Raw genomic sequence first — 27,473 nt, 5'->3', positions numbered from 1 at the left:
TCAGCCAGTTCCATCATGGGCATTAATCTCACCAGCATCGAGGACATCTTCAAAAGGTGATGGCTCAAAAAGGCAGCATCTATCAGTAAGGACCCCATCACCCAGGACATGCCCTCTTCTCATTGCTACAGTCAAGGAGGATGTACAGGAGACTGAAGACACACATTCAATACTTTAGGAACAGCTTTCACCCCTCCGCCATCAGATTTCTGAATGGATAATGAACCCATGTACACTACCTCACCTTTGGTATCATTTTTTTTGCCCTTTTTACACTGCATATTTAATTTTTTATTCATTTCCTATTCTAATTAATAGTTTTTTTTTAAATTATGTATTACAATGTACTCACAACTTATGTTGGTGATATTAAACCTGATTCTGATTCCTCTATCAACCATGAGGAACCTCCTTTAAGTATATTCTTCTACTTTTTAACATACCCTGTTTCACCCATTTCAGAATCAGAATTGGATTTAGTATCATTGACAGATGCAGTGAAATTTGTCGTTATCTGGCAGTAGTTGTGTGTGTGTGTGTGTGTGCGTGCGTGCGCATGCTGTTAACTCCTGGTGGAGTCGTCTGATCTTTTTGGTGATTGCTCATCTTGGGCATATGAAACCTGGTGGAGCCCATCCCTCTCCGGGTTTTTTTTTAATGAAGTTGAGTTGCCAGCTCAACACTCAACCCAAGCACGGATGGAGAGCGTGCAAGGGAGCCGGCCAGATTCAAACTCGGGACCTCTCGCCCCAAAGTCCAGCGCTGATGCCACTACGCCACCAGCTGGCTTAGTACAGTAGAAATAAACTATAAGTTACAAATAATAATTCAAAAATGGAATAGCAAGGTAGTGTTCATGAGTTTATGTACTGTCCAGAAATCTGATGGCAAAGGGCAGAAGCTGTTCCTAAAACATTGAGTGTTTGTCTCTTCAGACTCCTGTAGGTCCCCAAGGTAGTAATGAGAAGAGGGCATATGTCGGATGGTGAGGGTCCTGAATGATGGATGCCACCTTCTTGAGGCAACACTATTTTGAAGATGTCCTCAATTCAGTTCTCTGCAGCCTTGTTTGATCCTTTGCATTGGACCCTTCATACCAGGTGGTGATGCAACCTGTCAGAATGCTCTCCACTGTACCTCTGTAGAGATTTGCCAGAGTTTTTGAGAACATACCAAATCACCTTAAACTCCTAATGAAGTAGTGCATCAGTGCGTTAGATAGATCTAGAGGACCTAGGATAGATCCTCTGAGATGTTAACACCCAAGAACTTAAAGCTGCTCACTCTTTCCGTCACTGACCCCTCAGTGAGGACTGGTGTGTGTTGTCTCTGCTTCTCCTTCCTGAAGTCCACAGTCAATTCCTTGGTTTTGCTGATGCTGAATGTAACTTTGCTGTTACAACATCACTCAACCGGCTAATCTATCTTGCTCCTGTATGCTTCCTCATCTCCATCTGAGGTTCTGCTAATAACAGTGGTATCATGGGTGAACTTATAGATGGTATTGTGCTGTGCTTAGTCACTTGTTCGCGAGTGTAGAGAGAGTAGAACAATAGGCATCTTGTTTTGAGCTCCTCATATGTCTGTATGCTTTGGTTAACTATGGCTTAATTCAAAATTGCCAATCTAAAGCCATCAACATCAGGAGCAGTGGTGGTTCGTGTGTGTGGTGGTGAGGCAGTGAGGGGAGGAGGAATTGTATGCGTAGATTTCCAAGAAATCTCAGAATCTTAGTAAATGTATTATCAAAGTACTCATTGGCCATTTTACTAGGTACACTTATACACCTCTCGTTATGCAAGTATCTAATCAGCCAATTAGGTGCACAACAATGCATAGAAGTACGAAGAGATGGTCAAAAAGTTCAGTTGTTGTTCATACTAAATATCAGAATGGGAGAAGAAATGTGAGCTAAGTGATTTTGACCATGGAATAGTTGTGCCAGATGGTGTGATTTGAGTATCTCAGAAACTGCTGATCTCTTGGGATTTGACACACACAGCAGTCTAGAGTTTACAGAGAATGGTACAAAAAGCAACAAAACATTCAGTAAGTGGCAATTCTATGGCCAAAGACGTCTTGTTGATGAGGGAGGTTGAAGGAGAATGTCCAGACTGATTCAAGCTGACAGGAAAGCAATAGTGGTTATAATGATGATGTGCAGAAGAACATCTCTGAATGCACAACACCTTCATCCTTGAAGTGGATGGATACAGCAGCAGAAAACCACACTGGGTTCCACTCCTGTACATAATACAGTGGCCACTTGAGTGTATATGTTACCGTGTAATACCTTGAGATTCATTTTCTTGCAGGTATTTACAGAAAAATAAAGAACTACAATAGAATATATGAAAAACTTCAACCGTCAATCTCCTGAATCATTGTGGATAACTGCATTCACTTCAACTCTGAACTGATTCTATAACCTATGTACTCGCTTTCAACTTGTGTTTTCAGTATTATTTATTTTCCTACTTTTTACTTGCACTTTTTTCCCCCACATTGATTATAAGTCAGTTCAGGATCTTCAGACGTGATTTCATTGCTGAGCCACTGTGAATGGGAGAGCCTGGCCAAGTGTCGCTGATGTAGATTTATAAAGTGTCATGTTGCCTCTCGGCTGTGCTACTGCAACTGAGCTGGTTCAGATTGGCGTCCAGCCCAGTTTTGTCATGTAACTGGATGGGTAATGAGAGGATAACTCCACTACAATAACCAGCAGTGACAGCAACACAATACGATTAAATGCATTTTCATGTTTATCAACCAGTCAACATTTCTCAATAATAACATAGCATTGATTGTTCAGTATTAATAGGTAATGAATGATCATTATTGAGATTATTTTCTATTACAGAAGGAACCGAACGGCATTTTCTGTGAGTAGTGTCTCTGCTGACAAGTTGCCTAAGTGAGATAGTTGCCTGCGTTTGGCCCACATCCCTCTGAACCTTTCTTGTCAACGTGCCTGTCCAAATACCTTTTAAATGGTGTAATTGTACCTGCCTCAGCCACTTCCTCTTCCATATATGCACCTCCCTCTGAAGGAAAAAAGAAGGCCCTTCAGGACCTTTTAAATTTTTTTTGTCTTATTTTATACCCAGGTGCTCTATAAGACATAGGAGCAGAATCAGATCATTTCACCCATGTTTGCTCCACCATTCAATCATGGCTAATTTATTTTCCCTCTTATCCCCTTTCTTCTGCCTTCTGCCTGTAACCTTTGATGCCCTTTCTACTAAAGACCCTATATCTGCTTCAAATATACCTAATGATTTGCCCTCCACAGCCATGTATGGCAGTGATTTCCACAGATTCATCACCCTCTGGCTAAAGAAATTGTTCCTCATTTCTGTTCTAAAGTACATCCTTGTATTCTGAGGCTGCGTCCTAATTTTAGACTTCCATATCCTGGGGAAAAGACTGTAGCTATTTAGATTATCTATGCCCCTTATGATTTTATGAATATCTATAAGCTCATTACTCAGCCTCCTACATTCATCTCAGTCTATACCAGCCTCTCCTTATAACTCAAGCCTACCAGTCCTAGCAACAGCTTCATGACTGTACTTTTTCCAGTTTAAGCCTTTCTACCAGTGTGGAAGCTTTAGAGAGGATGCAGAGGAAATTTACCAGGATGCTTCCTTGATGGAGAACATGTGTTATGAGAGTAGTTTGAGTGAGCTTGGGCTTTTCTCTTTGGAGCGAAGGAGAATGAGAGGCCACTTGATAGAGGTGTACAAGATGATAAGAGGCATAGATGAAGTGGATAGCCAGTGCCATTTCCCCAGGATGGAAATTGCTAATACAAGGTGGTATAGAGCTTAGTAAAATAGAGGGCTATAGGTAAGCCTAGTAATTTCTAAGGTAGGGACATGTTCGGCACAACTTTGTGAGCCGAAGGGCCTGTATTGTGCTGTAGGTTTTCTATGTTTCTGTGTTAAGGTGATTGGGGGAAAGTATAGTGGGATGTCAGAGTTAAGTTTATTACAGGAGACTGGTGGGTGCGTGGAATGCCCTGCCAGGCTTGGTGGTAGAGGCAGGTACTTTAGGGAGATTTAAGAAACTCTTAGATAGGCACGTAGTTGATAGAAAATGGAGGGTTATATGCGAGGAAAGTATTAGATTGATCTTAGAGTAGGTTAATAAGTTGGCATAACGTCGTGGGCCTAAAGGCCTGTATTGTGCTGTACTGTTCAGTGTTTTGTAACAGGGCAACCAGAACTATACACAGTGCTCCAAATGTGGCCTTGCCAGTAAGTTTCACAGCTATAACATGACCTCCAAACTCCTGTACTGAATTTCTTGGCTGATAAAGGCAAGCAGGCCAAGTGCCTTCTTCACTACCCTGTCTACATGCGTTGCTACTTTCATGGACCTATGTGCCTAAGTCTCTCAACGACATAGTTTATAAAGGGTATAATCTCCACTCCACCTTGTTTGCATCCTGGGCAGTTTTCACTAGCTACCAGGGAAATATACAGAATGGCCGTGTTGGTTCTTTTTCCAGTAATTTTCAGTGTTTCTTCTATTTCAGGAGTTCTTTGAAAACCCTGCTTTTCGCCCCGATGGTATGAAGCTGTACCCTACCCTGGTGATCCGTGGCACGGGACTTTATGAACTCTGGAAAACTGGTCGATACAAAAGTTACTCTCCCAGCACATTGGTGGATTTGGTGGCTCGGATTCTTGCACTTGTACCCCCATGGACACGGGTATATCGCGTTCAGAGGTACATTGTGGCAGAATCTTTTATTATGTTTCTTTACATGACAACCACTTTCATTATGCTCCTTTCAAGAAAGGACTAATTATTTTTGTTTGTCTGGGAAAATTAATTTCTGGAGGTACCATAGTACTGAATTTATAGTATTCAGGAGATATGATAAAAATTGCTCTGCAGTTGTTGAAAATAAGATTCATCCAGTCAAACTACACGACATCAAATGCATCGTTTGTGATGATGTCCAATATAACACCGAACATTGAAAGGCCTAGGTGATGTTTCCAATAGTGGGAGGGTTTAGGTCCAGGGGCACAGCCTCAGAATAGAAAGGTGTCTCTTTAGAACAGAGATGAGAAAGAAATTCTTTAGTTTGGGGTTGGTGAATCTGTGGAATTCATTGCCACTGATTGCTGTGGAAGTCAAGTCATTTGGTATACTTAAAAGTGTAGGTTATCGATTAGTAAGAGTGTCAAAGATTATAAGGAGCAGGCACTTGATCTATTTTTATGTTGTCTTTTCTGTAATCTACCAAAGGGCCAAGAACTTGAGGACATTTAGAAGGGAACTGAAAATGTTTCAACATCTGAAGTGCTGCATATCAATTTCTTGGCTGCAGTTTCAGGATTGCATTACAAATGCAGATTTTGTAAACTAACTTAATTGAAGTATATACTAAATGCTTTTTTTAAAGTTTCATATACTTTAGATGTTATCTTTGCATCTTATTTAATTGCTGTACCAGAAAACATTTGTGTGCAGATCCTTACGTCAGACTTCATTTTAAACAATTATAAAATGGCATTCTTCATGTTTACAGATGTGAGGTAGGACCATTTTCAAGTGTCTTATCTTGGATCGGATCCACAGCATTCTAAAGATGGAGGGTGAACATCTATAAGTCATGAGACATAAGGTTATGGAAAGAAGGCAGAAGAATAGGGTCGAGAGGGATAATAAATTAACCGTGATGGAATAGCGGAGCAGACTTGATTGGCTGAATTCTTCTCCTATTTGGTCTTATGTTATCATAGTACTGAACTTATAGTATTCTGTAGATATCTCAAAACATGCTCTGCAGTTTTTGAAAGCAGGATTTATTCATTCAAGCTATACAACATAAAATGCATCCACATTGTGCTATTTTTCATTTGTGTCCAATGTAATACTGAACATGAAAGGCCTAGGTTTAGTGGATGTGCAGAGAATGTTTCCAGTAGTGGGATAAACCTTTTGAATATTCAAAGGACCAGATAGAGTGGACATAGAGAGGAAGTTTCCAATGGGCCAAATGGCTTAATTCTGGTTTTATGTCTTATGGCCTTTTGGCCATGTGTTAGGTTACTGTGGATATTCTTTACTTGCATTGTACCCAGTGGTTGGTTGGTTGCTATTCTCCCATTAGAGTTTATTTCCTTGATCTGGTGTCCTTCCCATTACACACTTAGTAGCTCCATCGACATGAGTGTATCGCATTCAGGGTTACATTATGGCAACAGCTTTACTGAGCTTCACCCCATCCTTCTCTAAGCAGAGCCCTCCAGACAAGCTCATGTTCACATTCAAGTTTGTTGTCATTCAGTTGTACACAAGTATAGAGCTAAATGAAACAACGTTCTTCTGGGACCAAGGTGCAAATCACAGCGCATGTATCACATACGGCACATAAAGTAATATCAATACAATAGTATTAAAAGATTTTTTTTAAAGTATTTGATGTACAAGTTGTCATAAAGTGCACATATAATTAAATATACAACAGCATAATGTTGCTGGCATTGTCATAAATAGTGTGTACTGGGTGTTAGTAAGAATTGAAGATATAAGCACTTGTAGCCCCTGGAGCACCATTCAATAACTTGTAGCTGACCTTTTACCACAGTGCCACTCTTCTGTACTGGCCCTACATCCATTGATTCTTGTAGCAGATAACAGCAATTTACAGTGGCAGCGACCAGTGATCTGGTTTCAATTCCCGCCGCTGCCTGTAAGGAGTTTGTACGTTCTCCTCGTGACTATGTGAGGGTCTTTTGGAAGTTCCGGTTTACTGCTACATTGAAAGGTTGTGTGGGTTACGGTTAGTAAATTATGGGCAAGTATTTTGCATCAGTCCTCACTGTGGGAAACACTAATAGTATGCTGGATGTTTTAGAGTGTCAGGGGACAGAGGTGAGTGCAGATGCTATTACTAGGGAGAAGGTGCTTGGGAAACTGAAAGGTCTGAAGCTAGGTCAGTCACCTGGACCAGATAGACTATATCCCAGGGTTCTGAAAGAGGTAGCTAAAGAGACTGCGGAAGCATTAGTAATGATTTTTCAAGAATCACTAGATTCTGGAATGGTTCTGGAGGACTGTAAAATTGCAAGTGCCACTCTACTCCACTCTTTCAGAAGTGAGGAAGGCAGAAGATAGAAAATTATAGGCCAACTAGATTGACCTCAGTGGTTGGGAAGATGTTGTTAAGAATATGGTTTCAGGGTACTTGGAGGCACATGATAAAATAGGCCAAAGTCAAGGTGCCACACATGAGCAAACATGAGGAAATCTGTAGATGCTGGAAATTCAAATAACAACACACACAAAATGCTGGTGGAACACAGCAGGCCAGGCAGTATCTATAGGAGAAGCACTGTTGACGTCTTGGCCCGAAACGTCGACAGTGCTTCTCCTATAGATGCTGCCTGGCCTGCTGTGTTCCACCAGCATTTTGTGTGTGCCACACATGAAGCTGTTTATCAAGATAAGCACCCAAAGTATTACAGGAAAGATACCAGCATTGGCAGAGCATTAACTTATTGGTAGTAGGCAAAGTGTGGGATTAAGGGAGCCATTTCTGATTGGCTGGTGATGACTAGTGGTGTTCCGCAGGGGTTGATATTGGAACTGTATATTTTCATGTTGCATGTCAATGATATGGAATTGATGGCTTTGTGATGAGGTTTGTGGACAATACAAAGATAAGTGGAGGGGTCGAAGGGCAGGTAGTGTTGAGGAAGCAGGGAGGCTACAGAAAGACTTGGACAGATTCGGAGATTGGGCAAAGGAGTGGCAAATGGAACAGAGTGTCAGGAAGTGTACGGTCATGCACTTTGGTAGAAGGAATAAAAACAGACTCTTTTCTAAATGGGGAGGAAATTCAAAAATCCAAGGTGTAAAGGGACTTGGCGGTCCTCATACAAGATACCCTAAAGGTTAATTTGCAGGTTGAGCTGGTGATGAGGAAGGCAAATGCAATGTTTTTCATTTCGAGAGGACAAGAATATAAAAACAAGGATGTAATGCTGAAGCTTTATAAGGCATTGGTGAAGCCTCACTTGGAGCATTGTGAGCCGTTTTGGGCCCCTTATTTAAGAAACGATGTGCTGACATTGGAAAGGTTTCAAAGCAGGCAAGAATGATTCTGGGAATGAAAAGGTTATCGTATTATGAGCGATTGATTTACTCACCGGAATTTTGAAGTATGAAGGGGGATCTCATTGAAACCTATTGAATATTGGAAGGCCTAGATAGAGTAAATATGGAAAAGATGTTTCCTTTCCAGGGGTATCTAGGACCCAGAGGGCACAGCTTCAGAATAGAGGGATGTTTGTTTAGAAAGGAGATGAGGAGGAATTTCTTTAGCCAAAGGTTGCTGAACCTGTGGCATTCAGGCATTCATTGCTACAGGCAGCTGTGGAGGCCAGGTCACTGTGTTTACATAGGGCGGGTTTTGATAGATCCTTGATTAGTCAGGGCATGAAAGGTTATGGGGAGAAGGCAGGAGAATGGGTTTGAGAGGGAAATGGATCAGCCATGATGAAATGGCGGAGCAGACTGAATTGATGAATGGCGTAATTCTGTTCCTATGTCCTACATAATTATGGCCTTATGCCAAGATATGTTGCTGCTGAAAGTGTAGCGACACTTGTGGGCTGTCCCCAGTACATCCTTGGACTGTGTTGCTCATTGATGCAAACATGATCTGTAGATCAGTCCCATTGGCCAATCTTTCTTTTATATCTATTGAAGTTCTTAATCAGCAAAAATATATCAGTATCAGTCTTAAATTTCAAATAAGAACCATCATCCTTAGCCTTTGAGATAATTATTTCCATTATTTTTGTTTAAAAATGCACTATAATTTTTTTTCTCAATTACTTGGCTGAAATTAAGCGCTCCTATTCTGAAATTTACCTTGACCCTGTTAAGTACCCATACAATTTAAGGAATTTGATAAATTCTTCTCAGTTCTCTGTATATAAAGATATATGCACTGTGTACTTATGATTTAACTCATTCTTCTTAGTGTCATTCTGAATGGTGCCACATCTCTTCAACATCAAAATCACCTTCCCTAGAGTATGATGCTCTAATCTGAATCCAAAACTCCAGATGTGGTCTGAATGCTCTGTACAATTGAAGCAAAGTATCTTCCTTTTGTATACTAAACTCTTGAGGTGAAGGCATATTTTATATCAGCACCTTAACTTTATTGCTTTTCCAGCGATACTAGTCTCTTTCTATTAAGGAAATACTCGTTTTTTTTCTTTCTTGGACTGAAGTGTACAACCTTGCATTTGACTAAATTGAATTGTTATCTGCCACAGTTTTCCCCCATTCATTTCAAGTGTCTATATCTCTTTGTAAACCCCTGCTTCAATCCACAAGGTTTTTGTTTTCATATCATGAGTGTTTAATAAATCAAAGAAAATAGAGAAAAAAAATTAAATTTCCACATGACATAATGCGATAAAAGAGTACATTGTGGTTCCAGTAATGACCAATATTGGCACAGTTAGATGGGTGTTTTATTCTTTGGGGAATAATAAATATATATACTGGCCAAAGAGTAATCTGTTGAAGAATAATCAGTGTGTTCTGTACTGTGAACCATGCTTGAATCTTTTTAAAATCTAATAGAGTATCAGCTCTTTGAAAAATCAAATTTATTGTGTCTTAAAATAGACTGAGCAAAAGAATGATATCTTCACATCACTTGTGCCTGCAGCACTCCAAATTTATTGGCTTCTTGCTCATAAATTGTACCCTTTTTCTGATTTCTCTACATTGAAATAAGTCTGCTATTTTGCTTCTTATATTGAGTGCCTTTCAATGCATTTGAACTGCTATGGGTCATCCTTTCTCCAAGTACCTGTGTGATGAAATAACAGCTTCCAGGAAGGTTATTATTTCAGTTCTGTAGCTCTGTGTGTTTTAAATTGCGATTCATTGTGAGTCACATAGCTCAAGATGATGAATTGATCACTGCAGTGTGATAGGTACAGAAGAGCTAAACCCAAAGGGAAGTTCAGCCAAACTCTAGTACAGTAAATTACTGATTTTAAAAGGAAGAATATATCACCCCTGCACCATCTCCCCCTCATCCCTCTAGATTAATGATTTCCTCTATCTGCGTGAACTGATACTGAAAGAGTGTATTCCCCAGTGTAAATGCCCCCTTCGAGAGACTGCTGTCATTTTGGGACTCTCTTCTGGTTTGATGACCTGTTTCTTTTTCAAGGTGGTGCTGTTAGCTCTCATTTTAAGCACAGCATCTCAAATAATGCAGCATCCTCCCAGTATAGGACTAAAATGCTCTGGGTTACAGTTGTTAAGTTCCTGGGAGACCTGCCATTGTCTTCTGACGAGTGTAACAAGGGCCATTGGAGCCACAACATGAGAGCTTCAGATTCCAGCTGGACAGGTGATCTGGAAGCGCCAGGACGCTGATACGTTGATGTGTTACAGGAAGTACCCTTTCACTTAGCAGCAGAGTGCTTTCAAAGTCAGGAACAAGCCTCCACCTGCATCCGACTGAAGGAATCTCTTCGGGAATTTTCTTGGTTGCCTCACTGCCTGGTTGTCACAAAAGATAGACATAAACCATAGAACATTACTGCACTGTACAGCTCCTTTGGCCCATGACATTGTGCCAACCTTTGAGCCTACTCCACAATCAATCTAGCCCTTTTCTCCCACAAATCCCTCCATTTTTCTTTCATCCATGTGCTTATCTAAGATTCGCTTAAATGTCCCTAAGGTATCTGCCTCCACCACTACCCCTGGCAGTGCATTCCAAGCATCCAACACTATTTTCTTTGTGTAAAAACGTGTTCCACACATCAACCACTCTGTGTCTTGGCTCTGATATCCTCCCTGGAATTTACTCCCATCATCTTAAAGTTATGCCTCCTTGCTTAGAATTCTGATCCTTTCTCTTGATTCCTATGACATAGGAGCAGGATTAGGCTATTCAGTCCATTGAGCCTGCTTCACCATTTCATCATGGCTGATCCATTTCTCTCTTAACCCCATTCTCCTGCCTTCTCCCCATAACATCTTGCACCCTCAGTAATCAAGAAACTATCAACCCGGTTGGCTCTTCACACGACCCTTGAATATCTGGACAGCAAAGATGCATACATCTGGATGCTCTTTGTCGATTATAGCTCAGCATTTAATACCATCATCCCCTCAGAACTAATCAGTAAACTCCAAGACCTGGGCTTCAATACTCCCTTGTGCAGTTGGATACTGTACTGGATTTCCTCACTTGAAGACTCAAGTCAGTTCAGATTGGGAACAGCATCTCCTCCACGATCTCCATCAATACAGGAGCACCACAAGGATGTGTGCTTTGCCCCTGCTCTACTCACTTTACACCTATGACTGTGTGGCTAAGTACAGCTCCAACACCATATACAAGTTTGTGGTGATACTACCATTGTAAGCCATATCAAAGGTGGTGATGAATCTGCATACGGCAGGAAGATTGAAACAATACACACAAAATATCGGTGGAACGCAGCAGGCCAGGCAGCATCTATAGGAAGAAGTACAGTCGACGTTTCGAGCCGAGACCCTTCATCAGGACTAACTGAAAGAAGAGATAGTAAGAGATTTGAAAGTGGGAGGGGGAGGGGGAGATCTGAAATGATAGGAGAAGGCAGGAGGGGGAGGGATGAAGCTAAGAGCTGGAAAGTTGATTGGCAAAAGGGATACACAGCTGCAGAAGGGAAAGGATCATGGGACGGGAGGCCTAGGGAGAAAGAAAGGGGGAGGGGAGCACCAGAGGAAGATGGAGAGCAGGCAAGGAGTGATTGTGAGAAGGACAGAGAGAGAGAAAAGAAAAAAAAAAGGGAAAATAATTAATTAATTAATAAGGGGTGTGGTAAAGAGTGGGGAGCGGGGGGCATTAGAGAAGGGAAGTTAGAGAAATCAACGTTCATGCCATCAGGTTGGAGGCTACCCGGACGGAATATAAGGTGTTGTTCCTCCAATCTGAGTGTGGCCTCATCACGACAGTAGAGGAGACCATGGATGGACATATCAGAATGGGATGTGGAATTAAAATGTGTGGACACTGGGAGATCCTGCTTTCTCTGGCGGACCGAGCGTAGGTGTTCAGCGAAATGGTTTCCCAGTTTGCTTCGGGTCTCACCAATATATCGAAGGCCGCACTGGGAGCACCAGACGCAGTATATCACACCAGCCAACTCACAGGTGAAGTGTCGCCTCACCTGGAAGGACTGTCTGGGGCCCTGAATGGTGGTGAGGGAGGAAGTGTAAGGGCAGGTGTAGCACTTGTTCCGCTTACAAGGATAAGTGCCAGGAGGGAGATCGGTGGGAAGGGATGGGGGAGACAAATGGACAAGGGAGTCGTGTAGGGAGCGATCCGTGCGGAAAGCAGAAAGTGGTGGGGAGGGAAAGGTGTGCTTGGTGGTGGGATCCCGTTGGAGGTGGCGGAAGTTACAGAAAATTATATGTTGGACGCGGAGGCTGGTGGGGGTGGTTTGGTTGAGTTGTGAAATAATAACTTCTCATTCAATGTCAGTAAGACCAAGGAACTGATTGTAGACTTCAGGAGAGGGAAACCAGAGGTCCATGAGCCAGTACTCATTGGAGGATCAGATGTGGAGAGGGTCAGTAACTTTAACTTCTTGGGTGTCACTATCTCAAAGAACCTTTTCTGGCCCCATCATATGTATAATTGCAAAGAAAGCATGCCAGTGCCTCTGCTTCCTCAGGAGTCAGCGGAGATTCTGCATGTCATAATGGTCGCAACGCAGAAATCGACTATACTCTTTTCCATAGATGCTTCCTAGCCTGCTGAGTTCCTCCAGCATCTACAGATTTTCTCTTGTTTGTGGTATCCTGTTTGAAGTAATTGGCTAGCTTACCTTCAGATTTCATCTTTTTCCCCTTATGGTTTTTTTAGTTACCTTCTGTTGGTTTTTAAAAGTTTCCCAATCCTCTAACATTCCACTAATGTTTGCTCTAATATATGCCCTCTCTTTTGCTTTTATGTTGGTTTTGACTTCCCTTGTCAGCCATGGTTGTGTCATCCTGCCTTTAAAATACCTAATCTTTTTTGGGATGTCTCTATCCTGAGCCTACTGAATTGCTCCCAGATTGCTGCCCTGCCATCATCCCAGCTAGTGTCCCCTTTCAGTCAACTTTGGCCAGCTCCTGTTACATGCCTCTGTAATTCGCTTTACTCCACTGTAATACTGATGCATCAGACTTTTGCTTGTCCCTTAAATTGCAGGGCGAATTCTATTATGATCACTGTCTTCGAAGAGTTCTTTTACCTTAAACTCCCAGATCAAATCCAGTTAATTACACAACACCCATTCTAGAATAGCTGATCCCTTGTCTCAACCGTAAGCTGCTTTAAAAAGTCAACTTGTAGATATTCTACAAATCTCTCTCTTGGGATCCAGTACTAACTTGATTTTCCTAATCTACCTGCATATTGAAATCCCCATGACTATCGTAACTTTCACCTCTCGTGCTGCAGATGCTGGAAATCGGAAATAAAAACAAATAATACTGGATATGGTCAGCTGGTCAGATAGGGTCTGTGGAGAGAGGCTTGTCATCTGACAAGGGCAGCAACGCGCCCACAGAATCTAGGACCTTTTGAATGTAATTTGATTTTTCTGGTTTTATTGTAGACTGAGTAAGGTGTTTGTAGAACAGATTGTGAACAATGAAATCGGGGGATTGAGTTCAAGCGCTGCGAGGTAATGTTGCAGTTCTGTAAAACCCTGGTCCCAGCATAATTGGAATATTATGCTCAGTTGAGGTTACCTCATTCTGGGAAGAATGTGGAAGATTTAGAGAGGGTGCAGGGGAGACTTACCAGGATGCTGCATGGATTAGAGAGCATGTCTTATGAGGAAAGGTTGAGCAAGCTAGCCCTTTTCTCTTTTGAGTGAAGATGAGAGGTACAGTAACTTGATAGAGGTGTATCAGATGATAAGTGGCATAGGTTGAGTGGATAACCAGAGAGTTTTTACCAGAGCGGAAATGGCTAATACTAGGGGGCATAATCTTAAGGTGACTGGAGGAAAGTATAGGAAGAATGTCAGAGTTTTTTTTTACACAGAGTGGTAGGTGCACGCAGGTGTGCTGGTGGAGGCAGATCAATCATGGGCATTTAAGAAACTCTTAGATAGGCACATGAATGATAGAAAAGTGAAAGGCTATGTTATAGGGAAGGATTAGATTGATCTTAGATTAGGCTATCACAGACTTGTGGGCTGAAGTGCCTGCACTGTGCTGTAAATGTTCTATGATGAATGGGCCTGTGTGGTAGATTATTTCATGCTTGTTGTTTGCAGAGATATTCCAATGCCTCTAGTCAGCTCTGGGGTGGAACACGGAAACCTCCGAGAACTAGCCCTGGCCAGGATGAAAGACTGGGGAACTGAGGTAAGTAGTGAACGGGATTTTTTCTCTTTTATTTTGTTAATTCCTCCGAAGCTCTGTGAATAATTTCACGAAGATGATCAAAATGTGTGCCATGTGATTAAATAATCCAGTAATACGTCAAGAGTAAACAGATATCGCTCATCATATTGTACAAAATTGTAGATCTTGACAGCCTTGATGTAGGAAGGCTGTTTTATCTGATTAAGGGGTATAGGTATTGAACCTGGGGACATAGTTCGCCAATAAGTGGTAGTGGTTGTGAACTGAGATGTGGAAAGGTTTTTCACTCAGGAGATCGTGAACCTTTGGAATTCTCTATCACTGTGGTCTATGCTGGCTTAAGTTCTTTCAAACCCAATTTGTTTTAAGGAGATTGAGGAATATTAGGATGGACCATGCTGGGATAGAAGTTTAATGATAATCTTGATGAATGGTAGAGCAGGCTTAAGGGTCAGGGGTGAGAAATAGGTATTACAGGATGATTGAAATGGTTCATCATATGATCTCTTGGAACCCAACTTGAGTCTTTTTATATTAATCCTTGCAATAGTGAATGCCAATATTAGTTGCCCATCCCAAATTTCCCTTGATGATGGGCTACTTGTACCACTGCAGAGCATCTAGCTGATGTACACACTGTAGCCACAGGGTGAAGTTAATGAATGGAACGAATGCTCAGCATTCGCAATGAAGATGGTGGCATTGAAATTTCTCGAGTATTGTTAAAGGTACACTCCTCCAGGCAAGTTCAGAATATTCTACTCCATTCTTGACGTGCGTTTGGGATCAGGAGTTGAACAAATCCCTACAGAATACCCAGTCTCTGATCTGCTTTAATGACTTCATCTTCTGATATATCTTGTCCACTACAATATTGATTGTGAAGAAATCAGTGACTCCTTGCCATTCAATATCAATAGGAACTATTTGGAGATGGAGAAGGTACATAAGATTATGAGCAGTATAGATGAGTATACAAAATGATGATGGATATAGATTGGTATATAAAATTATGAGGGGCATAGATAGGGTTAATATAAGCAGGCTTTAACAAACTTCTGTGGATGTGTAGTGGAGAGTATATTTACTGGTTGCATCACAGCCTGATGTGAAAACACCAATACCCTTGAACAGAAAATTCTACAAAATGTTGTGGACATAGCCCCGTCCTTCATGGGTAATGCCCTCCCCACTGCTGAGCACATGTACACCATGAGTTATCCAGGAAAGCAGCATCGATCATCTGGAACCCCAGCACTCAGGTCATGCTGTCTTCTTGCTGCTACCATCATGAAAAAGGTAGCAGGACTCACACCAGCAGACTCAGGAACAGTTATTACCCCTCAACTATCATATTTTTGAACCAGAAGGAATAACTTCACTCAACTTCACCTGCCCCATCATTGAAATGTTCCCACACCCTATGGACTCATTTTCAAGGAGTCTTCATCTCATGTTCTTGATATTTTTTACTTTTTTATTATTGTTTCTTTATATTTGTATTTATGCGGTTTGTTGTCTTTTGCACAATGGTTGAACACCCAAGTTGGTGTAGTATTTCACTGATCCGATTATTGTTATTATTCTATTATGAATTTATTGAATATGCCTGCAGGAAACGGAATCTCAGCGCTGTATATAGTGACATATGTGTACATTGATAATGAATTTACCTTGAACTTTGATTTGAATATTTAAGAGAAGTTTAGTTAAGTGCATGGACAAGAGGAGTACAGAAGGCCAAGCCCAGGTGCAGAACATAGAAATCTACAGCACATTACAGGCCTTTCAGTCCACAATGTTGTGCAGACCATGTAACCTATTCTAGAAACTGCCTAGAATTTCTGTGGTGCATAACCCTCTATTGTTCTAAGCTCCATGTTCTAAGCTCTATCTAAGAGTCTCTTAAAAGACCCTATTGCATCCTCCTCTACCACCGTCGTTGGTAGTGCATTTCACACACCCACCACTTCTGTGTGAAAAACTTGCCTCTGACATCCCTCCTGTACCTACTTCCATGCACCTTAAAACAATACCCTCTCATGTTAGCCATTTCAGCCTGGGAAAAAGCCTCTGACTATCCACACGATCAATGCCTTTCATCATCTTATACACCTCTATCAGATCACCTCTCATCCTCCATCACTCCAAGGAGAAAAGGCCACGTTCACTCAACCTATTCTCATAAAGCACACTCTTCAATCCAGGCAACATCCTTGTAAATATCCTCTGTACTCTTTCTGTAGTATCCATATCCTTCCTGTAGTGAGGTGACCAGAATTGAACACAGTACTCCAAGTGGTGTCTCACTAAGGTCTTATATAACTGTAACATTACCTCACGGCTCTTGAACTCAGTCCCACGATTGATGAAGGACAACACACTTTGTGCTTTCTTAACAACAATGTCAACCTGTGCAGCAGCTTTGAGTGTCCTATGGACATGAACCCCAAGGTCTTTATATCCTCCACACTGCCAGGAGTCTTACCATTAATATTATATTCTAAATTCAAATTTGACCTACCAGAATGAACTACTTCACTCTTATCTAGGTTAAACTCCATCTGCCACTTCTCAGACCAATTCTGCATCTTATCGATGCCCTTCTGTAACCAATGACAACCCTCCAGACTATCCACAACACCCCCAACTTTTGTGTCATCAGCAAACTTACTAGCCCACCCTTCTACTTCCTCATCCAGGTCATTTATAAATGTCCCAGAAGGGATCCCTGCAGAACACCACTGGTCACCAACCTCCATGCAGAATTCGAACCATCTACAACCACCTTTTGCCTTCTGTGGGCAAGCCATTTCTGGATCCATAAAGCAAGGTCTCCTTGGATCCCATGCCTCCTTACTTTCTGAATGAGCCTTACATGGGGACCTTATCAATTGCCTTACTGAAATCCATATATACTACATCTACTGCTCTACCTCTTCAATGTGCTTTGTTACATCCTCAGAGAATTCAATCAGGCTCATAAGGCATAACTTGCCCTTGACAGAGTCATGCTGACTATCCCTAATCAGATTATGTCTCTCCAAATGCTCTTAAATCCTGCCTCTTGGGTTCTTCTCCAACAACTTGCCCACCATTGAAGTAAGATTCACTGGTCTATATTTCTTGGGTTATCTCTACTCCCTTTCTTGAACAAGAGAACAACATTTGCAACCCTCCAATCCTCTGGTACTTCTCCCGTCCCTACTTGTGATGCTAAGATCATCGCCAGAGGCTCAGTAATCTCCTCCCTCACTTCCCACAGTAGCCTGTGGTGTATCTTGTTCGGATCCGGCAACTTATCTAACCTAATGTTTTCCAAAAACTCCTGCACATTCTCTTTCTTAATGTCTATATGCTCAACCATTTCAGTCCGCTGTAAGTCATCCCTACAATTGCCAAGGTCCTTTTCCGTAGTGAATACTGATGCAAAGTATTCATTAAGTACCTCCACTACCTCCTCCGTCTCTATGCACATGTTTCCACTATTGCTCCTGATTGGTCCCATTCTCACATGGCTCATCCTCTTGCTCTTTACATACTTGTAGAATGCCTTGGGGTTTTCCTTAATCCTGCTCGCCAAGGCCTTCTCATGGCCCCTTCTAGCTCTCCCAATTTCATTCTTAAATTTCCTCCTGGCAACCTTGTAATTTTCTAGAGCTTTAACAGTACCTAATTTCTTGAACCTTTGTAAGTTTTTCTTCTCTTCTGAAATGTTCCCTGAACATTTGCCGCATTTCTACCATGCATTTCCCTGCAAACATCTGCTCCCAATTTATGCTCCCAAGTTACTGCCAAATAGCCAGATTTCTTCCAAAATATTTTCCCCTACCTCAATTGAAAGTTTTCCCAAATTGTCCTATCCTTTTCCAGTGCTATGGTGAAGGAGATAGAGTTGTGATCACTACCTCCAAAATGCTCTCCAACTGAGAGATCTGACAACTGACCAGGTTCATTTCCCAATACCAGATCAAGTACAGCCTCTTGTCTATTTGGCCTATCTACATATTGCTTCAAGAAACCTTGCTGAGCACGCCTAACAAACTCCACCCCTTGCTCTAAGGAGATGCCAGTCAATATTAGGAAAGTTAAAATCACCCATCACAACAACCCTATTATTATTGTACCGTTCCAGAATCTGCCTCCTTATCTGCTCCTCGATACCTCTGTTACTATTCAGGGGTCTATAAAAATCACCCTGTTGAGTTATTATCCCCTTCCTGTTTCTGACTTCCACCCACAGAGACTTAGTAGACAATCCATCCATGACTTCCTCCTTTTCTACAGCCATGACACTATCCCTGATTAGCAAGCCATGCCCCATCTCTTTTGCCTTCCTCCCTGTCCTTCTTGAAACATATAAAGCCCAGCATACTCAGCAGCCATTCCTGCCCCTGAGACACCCAAGTATCTGTAATGGCCACAATGTAATAGATCCATGTATTGATCCATACTCTTTAAGATCATCCACCCTGTTTAAGATGCTCCTTGCATTAAAATAGACACATCTCAAACATCTGACTGAGTGTATCTTTGCTCTGTCATCCGCCTATCCTTCCTCAAAAACTCCCTACAAGCTGTCTCTACTTGTGTGCCAACTGTCCCATCCTCTGCCTCTTCACTTTGATTCCCTCCCCTGCAGATCTAGATTAAACCCTCCCCAATTGCATTAGCAAACCTCCCTCCAAAGATATTGGTTTCCCCTCTAGTTCAGGTGCAACCCATCCCACTTGTAAGGTCACCCTTTCCCCAGGAAAGGTTCCAATGATCCAAGAACTCGAAATACTGCCCCTGCACCATCTCTTCAGCCACTCTTTCATCTGTGCTATCTTCCTGTTCAGACCTTCCCTAGCCTGTGGCACCAGGAGTAATCCAGAGATGACCACCTTGGAGGTCCAGCTCTTCAGCCTCCTTCCTGACTTCCTAAACTACTACACAGGACCTCTACCCCTCTCCTGCCTATGCCATTGGTACCAATATGTACCACGACCTCTGGCTGCTCACCCCCTCCCCTAAAAGAGTATTCTGCAACTGCTCAGAGACATCCTGGACCCTAGCACTCAGGAGGTAATGCATTATCCTGGCGTCACTTTTGCTGCCGCAGAATCTCCTGTTTGTCCCCCTAATACTACAATATCAGCCATCCTGCCTGAGCTGCACTATAGGCAACCAAGACCAAATCAGCAATAACAAAAGGAAAAACCTACCCTTCTTACCTGTTTCTTTGGCCTCGGCCTCTTCTCGTCGAAGCCTCTTGAGTCAAAGCTTCTAAGTTCCCACTGTGACTGTAGCCACCACTCCAATGATGGCCACTGAAACGAAGGCTGCTGCGCTAGACCGTATCTCTCTTTAATGATTTTAAAAATAAGAAAAACCACCATGAAAGGAGAAAAAACTCACCACGTTTAGTGGTGCTCTGCCTGCCTTCCGCTGCCTCTGTTGCCTCTGACGCTATCCACGCCTGGCAACTGGCTACTAGGCAGAGTAACAGTTCAGCAAGGACTAGATGGGCTGAAGGACCTGTTTCTGTGCTTTAGTGCTCTATTACTCTATGGGTATGGTCTGTCTAGTGTATCGTGCATGTTGCTTGCCAGTTACTAACCCAAGCCTAAATGTAGTCCAGGTATTGCTGAATGTAGACACAGATGATTTCATCGTCTGACAAAATGGACATTTCCCAGTTAGCAATGAGCATCCCCATTCCTAACCTTGCAATGCAGGAAGAGTCTCAGGTGAAACAGATAAAATAACACTGAGGAAATTCTGCATTGAAACCAGGGCTGGGTTAACATGTGTGTGAGATTGGCAGTGGTTTAGGGGTGGGTGTTAAGATGGATTGTATTTTTTTGCTATTTTATTGTAAAGTTTACCATGTTGCAGGTGCTACAGCTGTATTGAAAAGGCACATGTATTGAAATTGGTGTATTAGTGTCACATGTACCAAGATATATTGGAACGCTTGTCTTTTGTACAAATCAAATGCTTTGAGGTAGAACAAGGTAAAACAATAACGGAATGCAGAATAAAGTGTAACAACTACAGAATAAGTGCAATGCAGGTAAACGATAAGGTAGATTGTGGTGTCAAGAATCCAGTTTGTTGTACCAGGGAACTGAAGATCGCCTGGTTTGGTTTCAGTTTAAGCTGTCATCTGATGCAGTACAATCCAGCTGGTAATTTGTGAGTCTTTGTAAGATTCACAGAATAGGTGGATCTTTAGATGCTCCCACTGTTTGTGCATTAGGAATTTGCTAACTTGTCTGTACCCTTTTCAGTGTCGAGATGTTCGGACAAGAGAGGTTGGAATCCAGGAAATTCATCATAAAGTCCGACCATATCAGGTAGGCACAGCTCTCAATAAGACTAGGTGCTCTCTTTCACAATTTTTAGTCAGATTAATTATTTTAAAGCTTTTAAACTTTGCATTTTTCTTTTGTTTCTGGACTTTTTTCAGTGCATGATATGATAACAGATGTAATTGTGAAAGGAAGTTGATGCAGCCATTTAGTGCATCATTCCATAGAAACAGACAGTGCATTTCCAACTATTGAACAAATTAACCAGTATGAAAATATTTATTGCTGTCAGTTATAGAAATTACCATGAATTCTTAAGCATAGAAACAGAACCATTCAGCACATGGAGTTGATGCTTGTATTTATCTTTCCAGTCTGCAAGTGACATGCTAGTGTTTTACTTATTTCTATTTAGAGATACACCTTGCAACAGGCCCAACCAACAACCCACCTACTTAACCCTAGCCTAGTAACAGGACAAGTTACAATGACCAATTAACCTACAAACTGGTACATCTTTGGACTATGGAAGAGAACTGGAACACCCAGAGGAAATCCACACGTTCAAGGGGAGGACATACAAACTCCTTGCAAAGGGCGCTGGAATTGAATTCTGAACTCTGATGGCCTGAGTTGTAATAGGGCCCGTTAACTGCTACGTAACTGTGGCAGCCCACGGTAGTGTAGCAGTTAGCATAATGCTTTACAGTGCCAGTAACCAGGGTTCAATTCCTGCCACAGTCTGTGAGGTGTTTTCTCCATGACCGTGGGTTTCCTCTGAGTGTTCTGGTTTCTCCTCACACTCCAAAGGTGTACAGGTTAGGGTTAGTAAGTTGTGTGTGTGCTATGTTGGTGCCAGAAATATGATGACCTTTGCAGGCAGCCCCCACATCGTCAAAGTGTGTTGTTGATTCAAACAATGCATTTCACTGTATGTTTCAATGTACATGTGACAAATCTAGCTAATCTGTCTTTACCTTTAATCATTTAATTACCTTCCAACTTACCTTTCTGTATTTCTACCAAATGTATGGATCATTGCTCAGTTTTAACCATGCAGCATCTGCCTACCTTCTATAAGTCCACAGAAATTGCCTCTGGCTGTAAAGCATCATTGAATTGTACTGAATGACTAGCATGTGAACAGGTCAAACAGATGTCCTAGTAGGCAGCCCGTCTGCAGTGTTGTCCACAGAAAGATCACCAAGAGCAGTGTAGACTACATTGGAATTAAGACCAAAAAAAAAAATGGGAGCAGAATTGGGCCATCCAGCCCATTTATCTGCTCCACCATTTCATTGTGGCTGATTTATTATCCTCTCAATCCCAATCTCCTGATTACTCCCCATGACCTTTGATGGTATTACTAATCAGGAACCTATCAACCTCTGCTTTAAATATACCCAATAACTTGACTTTTATAGTTGTCTGTGGTAATGAGTCCCACAGATTCACCACCCTCTAGCTGAAGAAATTTCTCCTTATCTCTGTCCTAAAGGGCCATCCTTGTATTCTGAGGCTGTGCCCTGTGGTCCTAGAACACCCCCCCCCCCACACACACACACACTATAGGAAACATCCTTTCCTCATCCACTCTATCTAGGCCTTTCGGTATTTGATAGGGTTCAATTAGATCCCCACTCATTCTTCTAAACTCTAGTGAATACAGGCCCAGTAACATCAAACGCTCCCCATACACTAACCTTTTGATTCCCGGGTCATTCTCGAGAACCTCCTCGGGATCCTCTCCAATGCCAGCACTTCCTTTCTTTGATAAGTGTGTGAGCAAGGTAAATAAATGTCCCAGTTGAGCAGTCTGCCTGTAGTGCTGTCCACAGTAAATTCAGCAAGAGCAGCATGTGCTACACTGGTGAATTCCTTCAGTGCAAGTCTCTGCTGTATGCCATTAGTTTGTGTTACCTGAAAACACAGTGACACTGGTCTAAGAATAAACAAAGGGAAATTGTTGCCAAATTATGGGACCTTTCATCATTGTCTGTTTTGCAGTTTTCTCTGGAGGTTAAAGTAGAGTCTGGCACTTCATCTCCACCTCCACACCCCTTCTCTGTATTTCTGTTCTTTCACCCATTTATATTCTTGTCACTTTAACTGCTTTTTGCAGTCAGATTAAAATCAGTGTTCTCCCTGGATGATAGAAATTTGAGTTAAGAGGGAGCATTGAACTCTGACTGAAGTCCTGCTGAACTGGCACAGATCTTTAATTTCTTTACGAACTTTGATTATCTACCCTTTAGTGGGGAAAATGTTTGGAGCTGCAACTCAGAGATAAGGTGTGAAGACAAAAAAGGAGAGCTGACACCTAATAAGGATGGGCTCTGATGATCCTTAACAGATCCCAGTAAGTCATTCATCTGCATAGGGAAAAGCTATCTACTCCTGATAGGACAATTAGCCTAATCTCAACCAATTCCACAGTGAGCATGAACAGTTCAGGTAATCAGCCATTTGTACTGTGATCTGCCAGAGTGATTTATTAGTATTTAACTCAATCAGTTTTCTCCAACAGGCACCTGAGCCTTATTTACTCGATTCACCCATTTCAAATCGGCTTCCCATTCCCACATGTCTAGCATGACCTCCTCTACTGCCAAAATGAGGCCACCCTCAGGTCTATTTTGTTTGGACAGCCTCCAAAATGATGGCACGAACATGGATTACTCTAACTTCTGGTAATTTCTCTCCCCACATTTTCTCTTTTTCCATTCCTCATTCTGGTTCCCCACTCACCCACTCTCCTTACCTGCTCCTCTCCTCCTTCCCTTTCTTCCAAGTTCCACTGTTCTCCTCTATCAGATTCCTCCTCCTTTCTCATTTCTACTACCTGTTTCTTCCACTCCACCTCCACCTGCTCTCACCTATCACCTGCTTATTCTGGCTTCTGCTTCCCTCCTTTCTAGTCCTGATGAAAGGTTTTGGCCCAAGATATTGACTGCTATTCCCCTCCATTGTTGAGTTCCTCCAGCATTTTGTAAATGTTGCTCAAGATCTCCAGTATCTGCAGAATCTCTTATGCTTAGGACTTGTTTGTTAAGTTTCCTATCACTAATAGTTCATGCTGCATTAGATAGGTAATTACAAAGCATGCCATCTGTAGCGGGAGGATGTCTTAACCATTAGGTTAAAGGTCTGAACCTTGTCTGAGTGTATAGTTAATTTCTTTCAGGTAGAACTGGTAAGAAGAGATTACGTTGCAAATGGTGGCTGGGAAACATTCCTGTCATACGAAGATCCTGAGCAAGACATTCTGATTGGATTACTCCGCTTGCGAAAGTGCTCTGAAGAGACATTCCGAGCTGAGTTGAAGGGAGGGGTCTCTATTGTGCGTGAGCTCCACGTGTACGGCAGTGTTGTACCTGTTAGTGCGAGGGATCCGTCCAAGTTCCAGCATCAGGTAAGAATAAAGAATCTGGTTAAATTCAATTCCATCAAACTGAGTGCCAGGACAGAAAGTCTTCCATAAAAGCTAAAGGAAGTGGCTATTAGTTGTAATGCTATGAACATGAAACACCATTAGTCATTATCAATCAGGAAAATTTAACGGCAATTTTAATGCCTAAGGTAGTGTTCTAAGCCCAACCCCTCCATCCTAGGCTCAAAAGTAGGGATGTTAACAACGTTCATTTCTATTTCAGGCAGAGACCTGGTGAAACGTTGACTGTTCATTCCTCTATGTAGATACTGCCTGACCTATTGAGTTCCTCCAGCATGTTGTGTGTTGCTCAAGATTTTCAGCATCTGCAGAATCTTTTGTGTCCATTTCTATTTGCAACTTCTCAGAAATGAAGCAGTCCACTGTCTGTATGCAGCAGGATATAAATGACATTCAGATTTGTATGAGCAACATCTGCAGGGTCCACGCAACAAGTTCAGGTTTAATTATCATTCATTCATACATGAATATCCATGAAACAGCATTCCTCCAGAGTCAAGGTGCAAAACACAGTACTAGCAGTTCTACACAGCACAAGGCACATACAGCACATATAATTACAAAGTGGTGAATTAATATACTGTGTCAAAAAAAAAATATAGGACAAGTCTTTGAGAGTCATGTACTGTAGATTGATGGTGCGTGGGATGATATCAGCAAAACAAGCCCACAGTAATCCGATCGTCATGTGCTAGTGCAACCACAGACGATCACAATCCAGCTTGTCTTCCAATAATCATCTCCAGTAACAGCTCCCTGTCACATTTCTAGCACTGAACACTAACTCTGCAGCATCTGCCCACCCTCTGTAAGTCCACAGAAGTTGTCATTGGTGAATACCTCTGGCTGTAAATCATCATTGAATCTTACTCAATGACGAGTGTGCGAGCAGACCAAATAGATGTCGTAGTAGGCAGCCTGTCTGCAGTGCTGTCCACAGTAAGTTCAGCAAGAGTAGCATGGGCTACACTGGAATTGAGACCAATAGGCATAGGAGCAGAATTGCACCATTTGGCCCATTGAGTCAGCTCTATTTGATTATGGCTGATTTATTATTCTTCTCAACCCCGTTCTCCTGCTACTCCCCATAATCTTTGATGGTATTACTAATCAGGAACATATCAACCTCTGCCTTAAATATACCCAATGCCTTGACCTCTATAGCTGTCTGTGGTAATGAATTCCACAGATTCACCACCCTCTGGCTAAAGAAATTCCTCCACATCTCTGTTCTAAAGGGCTATCCTTGTATTCTGAAGTTGTGCCCTATGGTCCTAGAATCCCCCGCTATAGGAGACATTCTTTCCCCATCCACTCTATCTAGGCCTTTCAGTATTTGATGGGTTTCAATGAGAACCCCACTCATTCTTCTAATCCACTACCCACCATCAACCTCCTGGAGCAGGTTGGAGAAGAGCAGTCACTGTACACCACTGAACAGAGGATTAACTGTGCTGTCTTATGACTCACCACTTCGTTCTCTACAGCGCACGACAGGAGTGTGATAAGGTTCGCTGTACTTGTATTAGTGCAGTTCCAAACACACTTAGATTTAGCTACTTGTACACTGACCTGCAGAGGGTTGTCGACTCAAACAGTTCTATCATGGGGCACCATCCTCCCCACCATCGAGGACATCTTCAAAAGGTGATGTTTCAAGTAAGTAACATCTATCAGTAAGGACCCTCAGCGTCCAGCAGGTGCCCTCTTCTCATTGATGAGGATGTGCAGAAGCCTGAAGACGCATACTCAATGTTTTAGGAACAGCTTTCTCCCCTCTGCTGTCAAGTTTCTGAAGGGTGCATGAAGCCATGAACACTTCCTCATTATTTTGATCTCTTTTTGCCCTATGTTTTTTATATGTTCTTATTGTAAGTTTTTTTATGTCTTGCATTGTACTGCTCCTGCAAAACAAACATCAGTAACAATAAACCCAATAAACAGAAAATGGTGAATACAGCTCCGTCCATGTTCCCTACTCATCACTGAGCACATCTTCAAGCAGCACCGCCACAAGAAAGGAGCATCCAGCATCCAGGCCACACTCTCTTCTCACTTCTACCATCGGGTAGGAGGTCCCACTCCACCAGGTTCAGAGACAGTTGTCACCCTATAACCATCAGACTCCCGAACCACCGTGGATCACTTCACTCACCTCAACACTGAACTGATTCCACAAACTACAGATTCATTTTCAAGGACTATAACTCATCTTCTCAGTATTTTTTTGCACAATTTGTCATAATTTTGCACATTAGGTTGTTTTTGTCAGTGTTTAGGTACAGGTTTTTATAAATTCTACTTCTTTATTTTCTTGTAAATAGTGACATATACATACTTTGACAATTAATTTACTTTGACCTGATTCTGATCTAAACAGCCCACTTAATTAACACCCCACCCAACAGCCTAAATGTACGTGCTCTCTATTACCAGTGCATCAGAGCTACAGCTAAAATCGATTACAATTCCTTACCAAAGCTGCTGCTGCTATTACTAAGACACCTTCCAAGCCCGTAATCTTTATCACCAAAGAGGGTAAAAACATTATGTGTGCAGGAAAGCCACTGCCTGCACATTCCCATGGAATACCCTCCCATAAGATGAGCTCAATCGCTTTTATGCTTGGTTCGATGTCGCTAACTCTCAGCTTCTGAATAAAGCCACTACTACAACCTGCAACCTGGTCATCGCTGAGGCTGAGGTACGCAGATGTTTCCAACAAGTGGACAGTCGCAAGGCTGCAGGACCGGACGGCGTCCCAGGGCGAGTACTCAGGATGTGCGCAGCAAAACTAGCAGATGTGTTTACTGACATTTTTAATCTCTCCCTCTCCTAGTGTAGAGTGCCCTCCTGCTTCAAATTATCCACCATTGTCCCCGTACCAAAAAAGACCAAGGTACCATGTCTGTTGCATTCACCTCAATAATAAGCAAAACCTTTGAGAGGCTGGTCAAGGATTACACCTGCAGCTTGCTATCACCCAAACTGGACCCCCAACAATTCACCTACCGACACAACCGATCGACAGACGACGCAACAGCCACTGCTCTACATACTGTCCTTACACATCTGGAGAAGAAGGATGCTTACATGAGAATGCTGTTCTTGGACTACGTTCAGCATTTAACACCGTAGTTCCAACCAGGCACGACAAGAAGCTCAGAGACCTCAGCCTTGACCCTGCCTTGTGTAACTGGATCCTGGACTTCCTGTAGATCGCTGGCAGGTGGTAAGGTGGGCTCCCTCACCTCCAGCCCTCTGACTCTCAACACCCTCAGGGTCGTGTAGTAGGTCCCCTCCTT

At 42.3% G+C, this 27,473-nt stretch overlaps 1 protein-coding gene across 1 annotated transcript in view; it reads left to right on the top strand.

Moving 5' to 3' along the window:
• elp3 (elongator acetyltransferase complex subunit 3) overlaps window positions 1-27,473 on the top strand; it is a 120,066-nt gene that overhangs the window by 53,172 nt on the left and 39,421 nt on the right. Inside the window, exons 10-13 of the mRNA XM_073056692.1 lie at window positions 4,541-4,734; window positions 14,331-14,421; window positions 20,697-20,762; window positions 23,902-24,129. Coding sequence (XP_072912793.1) covers window positions 4,541-4,734; window positions 14,331-14,421; window positions 20,697-20,762; window positions 23,902-24,129 — 579 coding nt within the window. The remainder of the gene's footprint in view (window positions 1-4,540; window positions 4,735-14,330; window positions 14,422-20,696; window positions 20,763-23,901; window positions 24,130-27,473) is intronic.

The sequence above is a fragment of the Hemitrygon akajei genome, chromosome 9 (assembly GCF_048418815.1).
Source record: "Hemitrygon akajei chromosome 9, sHemAka1.3, whole genome shotgun sequence".
NCBI lineage: Eukaryota > Metazoa > Chordata > Chondrichthyes > Myliobatiformes > Dasyatidae > Hemitrygon > Hemitrygon akajei.
Note: the sequence above shows the minus strand (reverse complement) of the source record. Positions and strands in the feature narration are given on the sequence as shown.